The sequence below is a fragment of the Varroa destructor genome, unplaced genomic scaffold (assembly GCF_002443255.2).
Source record: "Varroa destructor unplaced genomic scaffold, Vdes_3.0 BEIS01000415.1, whole genome shotgun sequence".
NCBI classification, from domain to species: Eukaryota; Metazoa; Arthropoda; class Arachnida; order Mesostigmata; family Varroidae; genus Varroa; species Varroa destructor.
The window spans coordinates 1-9895 of record NW_019211868.1 but is presented as its reverse complement, the minus strand read 5'-3'; the positions used below and the strand labels follow the sequence as shown (position 1 = coordinate 9895).

Genomic DNA, 9895 nt, shown 5'->3' with positions numbered 1-9895 from the left:
ATATATATATTAGTTCGGCCTTTAATATTGCGTGGATTTTCCTCTAATTGTTGTTTCATTGTTTAATAATCACGGTATTTCAATATTCATACGGTAGCAATCGACGAAAGCCAAAATGTCATCTCGTTTCTCAAAAGCTGATCTTGGCTCTTTTAGATTAATAGAATGGGTATTTCGGCTTAATAATTTTACGATCAGTGTTTGGGATTAATTAAGTTTTTTTTTTCAAACTGATTTCTCTTCGGTATTTAATGATAAACATTCTGTCCGAATTCGAGCTGCGACGATGCAAGCGGGTTCGCATACAGCGTACGCCGGCCTGGAGCGGTCCTTTTGTGTGCGCATGAAATCGACACTCACTAAGAGAGGCTGCCATTTCAAGTCTTCTGGCTACAGGGTTGTCTTGGTGTTGTGTCATCTTCGGCCGCAGAGCATCTACACATCCTCCGCCCCTTCCCTTGGAGGGGCGCAGCTTAAAGGTCAGCCTGTTCTTGGTAAGTTCGTCTGTTGGCTCCTTTCAATTTCGAGTAGCACCTTTCCACACTTCGAAAAAAACGAGCGAAAAACGTCCATCAAACTTGTCGAAAATGTTCTCCCTTTACCACGCCGCTATCGAATCACGTTCGTATCATTGTCTGACTAGAATGCCCATCTTCCTGCCATAGCTGGCCCAGTAAGGCTTGTCCACAACTCCAAATGAGATATAATGTTCTTTTTTAGAATCAAGAGATTTAAAACCATATAGTGTCAGAGTAGAAATGAAATAATTGCACGTGTGATTGTCAACTTTAGGGCTGGTGGGTTTGGCGGTGGCCCTACCTCCGCCATCTGTGAACGAGGTACGACTTGGCTGCGATATGTTCGTAACGCGGGTGAACCTTGATTTCCGGGTGTCGCACTGCGAGCCTAGGGTGCAGCAGCTGTTAGACTATAATGCCGATGATCTCACAGGCCGGAGTCTCTATTCGCTTGTGCACGCTCAAGATGTTCAACGACTTAGACAGCTACATATGGACATTATGCATAAAGGTTTGTTTATAATAACACGTAACCTTTAAGATATTTAGTACGATGGACTCGTTACATCATACAGTAACGTCTACTCCATCCTATTTAACACCACTAGAAGCATTCATGACGAATCGCTCTTCAAAGCACCTGTTAGAAAAAAAAAAACGTGTATTATTGCTGAACCTCCAGAAGTCACGTTACACGACTTGCTGCTTCAATAAGTTGTTCATTATGTATGATCGTCCGTTGTGTCATGACCCTGTTTAGGGCAAGCTATGAGTGGTTATTATCGTCTTATGAACAAAAGTGGAGGCTTCAGTTGGATCCAGACGTGCGCGACGGTCATCTGCGCATCAAAGCAAAGTTCACAGGAGGAACAGAGTATCATCTGCGTAAACTACGTTATCTCGGCGGGGGAATTCGATTCGGTAGTGATGGATGCGAGCCAACTTCCTGGCTATCGGGAGCCTTCTCCGCTTAAACGGGATTGCGGTAGCCCACCCGTTTCACCCCTGCCAAAACCTCATCATACGCTCGCTTCGGGAGTTGGCACTTCAGCAACATTGACTATGCACCAAAGCAACACGGCCGATCCTCTACCGTTAAGCACGTTACCGATATCGGGCGTGTCCAAGCTGGAACCTGTGAAGGCAAGTGTTACCCACCCCTTCCTACACTACCCGAGGAGAAGTAGTCCACACTATAAAACAGGTATCTCACGGACGTAGGTTAGAATATAGTATAGATATGTGTCTAAGTAAATCCATACTAATACCGTTCCTGGTTGTACTGGTGATTACGGCCATTCAGCTTTGTCGGTGCATCACATCGACGCGCGAATCCGTCTCATTGGTATGTAGCATACCAAGCTAATACTTGACGGAGTGCGAGTATGTGCTAAGCTAATTGTCAACTAAGGACCTAATTATCATAAGTATGCCATATACGTAGATATCTTTAATTGACACTTCTTATCTATGCCCCGTAGTTTTTCCATCAATTGTCTAGATAAATGATCGCTGATCTAGCGCAAAGTTAAACGGTAGCTTAACTTGCTTGTGCTGTGTTCGTCAATGGTTGATTATAGGACGTATCCTGTGACCCTGTATCGAGTCCACTCACATACGAGGTATTGGACGACCCTAAAGCACGCAAAAAATACAACGGCGGACACAGTGGCGGTAGTGGGAAAAATCGCAAACGACCAGCCGTGTCTGACTCTCCCGAGGATGGCGAGATGAAGGAAAAGAAGGAAATCTCAGAACTCTCACGGCCGTGGAAGAGTGGTGCTAGCGATAACAGTAACGTTAAAGATCTTGAAGACGCTATGAAGAAGCATCTTCCACCACCACCTTTACCGTCACAGACTTCGCTGGACGCAAATAACAGACTGATGCCTCAGCCTCCGACGATACAGTGGATAGGTGGGTTTGGGTAAGGGAAATAGCCTGATAAGTTGAAAGTTAAAATCAGGCTGTAAAAGCTGTTGGCCGTAGGCCCTGTTTGGTGAAAATGCCGATTTCAATAAGTGATACTGAGGTGATAATTTGTTTCAAAATGCTACCAAATCTCCTACCATGGAGACATTTACGGCCTCCAAAAGCCTCTTATGCGATATCCAGCTTAAAAGGACCCTGAGGATAATATATAATCTATATCTTCCCTTCAAACGCCTGTTCTTAAAAGCTTAGCAAACGCAACTTTGAGCGCTTATACGTATGTTACGCCGCAGTCTATGCTACACTGCACGATGATGATTACGTTCGTTCTGTCCCGTTCTATGATCCAGGTGCACCTGCGCCTAGCACGCCTCCCAGCGCAACGTCTTCTCTCCTTCGTCAGTTGTATGTGAACCGTGAAACCGTCATTCGACAATCGAATCAACCAGCTGCTGGCAATGGCCGTTCGCCCTATACGCCGTATGGCGATGTGGCTCCGGCGGACGCTTACCATCATCATAGTCATGGAGACTTTATGTTGCACCATAATCCGGCAGGTTTAGGTGCGCCGTATAATGGTTACGAAGCCTATCCACAGGGAAGAGATAATTTAGTGCCGGGAATGATGACCCCAGTGGCCACGCTCCCTTCAATGACATCGATGACTTCAATGACATCTATGCAGAGACATGTCCCGTACGAACTACCCCTTCGGCCCCAGGTGTTGGTGCATCCCAGCCTCGACTATGCGCCTCCTCCACCCATTCATAACGAACCGCAATTGTATCATCACCTATCAGGTATAATAATAATAAAACCGACTCCTATTCACAGTAAAATAACATAAACGAAGCCACCATACGTGTCTCTAAATAGCTATTATTTGTTTTTATATATAACTGCTGGTGCGGTCTCGTTTACAGGCGGCAACCCGTGGTATCCACAGCCTAATTAAGGCTGACTCGAAGAACTTGAATGGCAGTTGCAATATCTAACAGAGTGATCGATAAAACTAACGAGGACGAAAGCATCAACCGGACACAATAATACCAGCAACGCCGACGTTAACTGTATTAGGCTATCTATCGTAGTTCAGTAACTACAGGACCACGTGTTCTTAAAGCTGTTCGGAAGTGATAAACAGTAAAAAAAAAAAAACGATATGATTTGTATCTATTGAATATGCCCTAAGAGAATCACTCATCAATCCGCAAGAAGCATCAATTAATTGAATCCGGTTTTGGACCGCGCGGAACCAGCGAATGTTCGAACCACGAGGTTGACTATCGGACGTGATGTCACCAATCTATACACATACTAGATTAGATAGATTGATATGTATAAATAAACAAAATAGGTGAAGAAGACACGATGACACACGAACTGTGACGAGGTCTGGTCGCGAAGACTGAATACTTAGTGCTTATGAAAAAAACGCGTACAGAACGCGATTTGAACGCGCCTTATATACCGCCTTTGATGGGCGCGACTGTAACAAATTGTATATACCTGTGATAGAGTAATTTAGAGAGATAATTCTATCCATAAGAATTAAATTGTTGATAAAATCAACTAGATGACGATGATGCGTCAGTAATCGAGAAAAGTAAACAACAATGAAATATTAGAGAAAGGGTGGTCAGTTCAAATAAAAGAAAGAGGTAAATAAAGTAAATATATAAATAGCAGAAAAATTACAAGTGTGGTGTAGTACGGGGCCTGTCACCGCCGTTAATCATTGGCGCTCCTGTAAAAATAAACGAAATATCAATAGTTGATTGAAAAAATCGAATAAAGCAAACATTAACATAATATAGATGTAATATATGTCGATACACACACACACACACACACACACAAAATGACGACGGTGATAATTATCATCATGGCGTTCAATAAACGTTTGTATTTATAAGCGTGCAAATAGTATTTGTACTCAGTTGTCTCTGCTTGGATCTATCGATGCTTCAAAGTTGGCTGTCTCATCATAAGACCCTGTAGTTTCACTGTGTTGTAAGCGTTTAGACTTCAAGCCTAGGCTTTGGATTCGCGGATCGTCAATACCACTGGCGATCGGTCAAAATAACGAACCGACTCTATCTAAAAAAATTGAATAGCTTGGGTATTTAGCCCTCGCCCCACCCCCCGCCCCCCGTCCGATTCCAAGGCCAGACATACACCAACACCCCCCCTGCTGGAGAAAAAAGGGCCAACAAAGGAGCTCAAAGCAGCACTTTTTTCAGAGGTGACGCCAAGTAGGAAACATGTACACCAGTTCATAGGATCCAAAAATGACTCATTTATTTGAATTAAGCAGTTCGACTGTAACAGCTGTTGGCGCTAGACGTACCTGATAAATATGGGACACGTTCAGTGGCGTATATCGGAGACCAAGACCTCGACCTCTATGCCATCCGGGTAAGCAATCTGATATGGTTTTCTCAGAAATGTCAACCATTTTTTGTCTTCTGAAAGCTCGGCACATATTTCAATGGACGCTTGTCCGAAAGGGCTCAGTTTCTCCCAGAGTAAAGCCACTTATCTTCTAAAAAATATCCTTTGGAAGGGAAAGGTAAGGATCACTCTATTATTAGAAGTAGCTCTATCAGAAATTGTCGGTGATTGACTCGGCGGTAAACGTCAAGTGCATATTGCTGAGTAAGGTTTACTGAGGAACTCCATTGGCTGTACTGGCGTCTTACTACACGCCACTTCGTTTATTGCCAGAATAAGGAGCTAAATAAAGAACGACTTATGTTAGTACGCTACTTGAGGAAACATGTGATTTCTATTGCATGAAGCGTACGTTTGCAGAGCTGAGAAGTTTTCGACAATCATGCGTGTCGATGAGCGCTAAGGAAAAGTAAGTAGTAAGAGCCATAATTGTTTACAGGCAACGAATCAATACGATTGGGGGTGATGTCATGCGTCTGTTTCGTTCGGGAAAGCCCACAATGCTAATTCAATAATCATAATACTAATTATTCACTTACGTATAAGGAGTCACAAATGGCGGACAGTTAGCTGCCCCTAGTGACCTATTGACACGCTTCACTTCGCATGATCAGCGGCAGCAGTAGCCGTGAGCATTCGACAACAAGGTACCCAAAGGCATAGCAAATTACGGTATCGGCAAAATACGGCAACGGAAAAATCATAGAGATGCGCATGTTTTGCGTGCGGACAGAAACAAGAGATTTATCATCAGTTTGTCTCAGTTTGTATTGAAATTACGTGCTACTTCTGACTGACGTAATTTAGCCTCGGCATCTATTACTCGCGAAAAGAAAGCTATGCTTGCCAAATCGCGAGCGGAACAAATCATGTCAACAGGTATATATGTGCATGGCTTATTAATTACCTAATCACATACTCGAACCGTATTATTTCGAGCTATACGTCCGGCACCGGCCTCATTCAGTTGGACGGCTGGCAACAACGGCACGAAGCAACGGGATTTCTAACTTAGACCATCGCGTATTCTTAGCATTAGCATGCTAATACGTTACCTATCGACCTGGCACCTATTAGGTTAACCTCCGTTCATATCGGTTCGAAGCTATTATATTTGCGTCAACTATAAGCCTACTTTTACTACTAGGTTTATAGTGTTGCTCTTCTAGCTGTCGTATACTGTCCGCTGACTGGTCGATTTAGGAGGCGGTTGGCTAGGAGTATATAGCTTTGCCTGTTTTCACCTACTATAACATCCTTAACAACAAGTAAAGCCTAGATTCGTTTTGCTGAAACAAATCATTCATTAAACCATCCGTAATGACCTCCTCAATATTGAATCAAGTTATTACTATGTTCAGCCATTGAAAACATACGTTTCAGAACCAGATCCAGTGCTACCGGAGCATACTACGCCATGAACTAGACGTATGAAATACATATTGTATTTGCTATAGGCGCTGGACCCGTTCTGTTAGAGGCTTTGCTCTTCCTACCTTATTCCTAGCTTCTGTTCCATCTGCTCTTGACCCTAGAAAGCGAATAGTGAGGGAGCCTTCTCGATAATTTTATAGCTTCAGGTAAACCTTAGTTAGAAATTAATTAGAAATAAGCTATAACCACTAACGCTATTTGTTTGATAGCGGACGTGTAGCTCGTATAACTTCGTTCGAGGGAAGGAGGGACATTTTTTACCGCTCGTCCCTGCGCCCTATGATGTAGCGATAGCAAGCCGTCACTGTACTGGAAACTGACGTTGTAGAATTGTGGAATTTCGGCATCTTTTTTTTATTTAGGCATTAATAGTGCTTTTTTAAAAACATAATTGCGTGGCCTTTGAATATACTCTTGTAAGTTTTTGCTAGTGTGATGGCTGTATATATCACAAACGATCATCTCTGTGCCGTCGCAAAGCTTGGGAAAATCTAAGTTCCTCATCAGGATGACCAAGGGATGAAAGGGTCACCTTTCATTAGGTGTAAATTATAAGGCGGCAGTCCAGATTTGTCTACGTTGTTGAGAAATTCTGTGGGGAACTGCATAGAACCGGCATCTTCCGTAACTTCTTTAATTAGATCTCTAGAGAAACATTTAACGCAAGTATTGCTAATATTTCGGATAATTCTGTTTAGAAGAACCGACACGCTGAATTATGGTGGCAGGCAGATGCATCGATACATCGTTTAACAGAATCCCGCTTTGTAGCTATGTGCTCGAGCAATGTAATTTCATTGGAGGCCTTTTTTATAAATATATTATCATTGATTGACAACAAAAATCTGGGAGTGCTCGTCCAGTCATGTGTTGATGTGCAAATTGTATCTTGTCATGTGTCTTTATAGCTATGACCTTTTGATCAAGACGCCTTCAATACTGATATTGCTATCTGTTTTGACTACCGGCAGTAGTTGACTGGAGTGCTTTGATTCTAGAGCTAAAATTTCTCTGAAATGTTCATCTTTATTACATATATCGTAATACGTTCCGCCAAATATCTTTGAAGACCTTATCTCCGGTCATAGAGCATACGTCGCAGACGATAAGCGCCGTCGTATGAAGTAGATGTGCCATTTTTAAATTCCCGTATGTGCTGCATACTGCTTTTTCATTGACGTCAATGAAAATTTTCGGGAGAATCGAGAGTGCGCAATTCAACCAGCGGGTATTAAAGTCTCCGCGATTGCTGACGAGATTACTGCAGTTGCCACTCGCCGCAATTTTCGTAGAACTATATTGGTTTACCACAACGGCTTTACTTGTCAGGCAGAAAAAGAATATCTTCGACATTTTGCTATCACTCTCAAAAATTTTTTAGAAAATATTTTTCAAATAAAAAGGTTCACCATACCAAAACGCTGAACCTATCAATTGACACGTACCAAAAATTCGCTCTTGAAAGCACTCAAAAATAGCTTGAAACATATTTTCACTTCACTTTTATCTGGGTAGGCGAGACGAACCTATCAATAAATCCTTGATCATTTTCACGCCGGGTTATTTATTTTAGCTATAGGGGCATGTGCAGTATATCTATTTAACTCAGCGAGTTTCCAGTTAACAACAGAAACAATACCCCATTAGATATACTTTTGTGTAAACATTTCATCGATGGAAAACTTTCTTTGACCAAAAATCCTATTTAAAATCTAGCCCAGCTTAGTTTCTATAATCTTCACGGATGCATGAAAGAAAAACCTAGAAAAGCAAAAATCGCAAAAGGTTAGTAGGTTGTCTGGATTCATATTAAAACTCATGGAGTACAAAAAGCCAACTCTACCAAGAAAAAAGTACTCATTCGATCGCTTCCATTTTAGCCGCAGACCTTTTCAGGAGGGCATTTTAAACTTTTACAAAACATCAAATTAGACAACTTATGAAATTCACGAAAAAACACATCATGAATCAGATCAGAAATCTCTTAAAGCCGAGCCCGCAGAAATCCAATCCGTGTTTTCTGGCGGGTCGTCTTAAATTGGGAATGCCCGTGGCCCTAGAGGCCCGTTGGTAAATAAAGCCATAGATATATGACTTTATGTTTAGTATAGTGTTCTGTAATGTTCGGTATAAAACCAACGCGAATGTACGGTGATATAAAAAAATGATAATCTGTTGTTGATGTATATACCATGTATACGCGTGATTTGTAAGAGAAGCATTAGCTTCTAGAAAGTGCGTATTAGGGATACTTCGAGGCTCAGCGAAACTACGGTTTGGCAAGTTAAACACTCTATTAAAATTGCTTTTAGGCAACAAGAAAGCCGCATGGCTGACTGTAGAAACGTGCATTGGGAAATAATTCAAACGTAATTACTCTGGGTTTTTGATGGGCTATCCATTTTAAGCCAAGGATATCTAAAGTTGACGTCGTTGATGCTTAGCGGAGGAAGACTACTTTACGTTAAGCTAGAACGTCGTCGATATTACTAAACGATGCGTAATTATTCTTCAGTTTTTTTTTGTTCGAAATGCTAAGCTGCATAAGCTAAAGCTGCTCGGTATTATTTATCGGTTTATTATCAGTAAACATTATATCGACAGCTTGATGCGAAGACGCGCCTTCTTTTAAACGTTTGGTCATCCTCCTCACCCGCTGTTTGTTTACTTTTCCTTCAGCCGGTTGGTCAATAGCTAGCTGTTGGCCTTGAAGTGAACCCATCTGATATCGGACAAAATAGGTCGCGTTTGACAATTCCATTGGCTGAACGTGCAAGCTACATTCAGCGTGATATTATCACTATTTACTGACATGGTCGAGATTTGCCGTTGTAAAACCATTTGACCGCCATCCGGTGCCTGGTTTCTGCAAGAAAAAGGCCAACTAAAAGTAGTTTGTAAATGTCATTTGACAACTATCGTGGATCTGCACAAGTATCTAATTTGTGTTTGCCAGCATGGTTCTTTTCTTTCTTTATTCCTTTCTTTTCATTCGCGTATCACATGTACGCAAGTAACGATTCGTTCAGAGTAAAAATTATTTCGCCATTTTTCCATTCGACAGCGACGTCCCGCAAAAACGTTTGTCGTCATAACTGTAAATTATTTTTGAGGGCCATATTGGAAACATCGACCGGCAGTGTGTTCCTGATAGTCTATTTAATCAACAATCTGATTTGTTAAGGTAAGCCTCGGATTTATATATAATCAGGTTCTGGGTACGAAAAAGCTGTTCAGGTTACCGTATACGAGCTAAGCAATAATTTCTAGGAAATAACTACAATAATGCTATTCGAAAATTTCATATTAAAAAGGTGACCTTTCTTTCAACGGACATAAGATTGATAGCGATGCGCACTAATGGCCTGTAACACTCGACAATGGACGATGGCGATCGGTCTAAGCAATATTTGATTGTCTGTGCCTGGTTTATACACATATTTATAGTGTCTTCCATTTATGGTCACTCGTTCAAGGTTGTTTTAACATTGCCTTGACCGATACATGAAACATGTAGTAATTCTTATAAATACCAAGAGTCTTAATCTACATTATAT

General features: G+C 41.7%; 1 protein-coding gene across 1 annotated transcript; it reads left to right on the top strand.

Moving 5' to 3' along the window:
• Positions 1-278: 278 nt before the first annotated feature.
• On the top strand, positions 279-4374 carry trh (PAS domain-containing protein trachealess; the record flags this gene model as incomplete). Its single annotated transcript, XM_022816721.2, is given in 6 exon segments — positions 279-494; positions 793-1029; positions 1279-1661; positions 2099-2435; positions 2801-3250; positions 3374-4374. Coding segments are annotated over 6 exon segments (1655 nt in total), but the record flags the coding sequence as incomplete, so codon positions are not given.
• Between the last annotated feature and the right edge of the window lie 5521 nt (positions 4375-9895).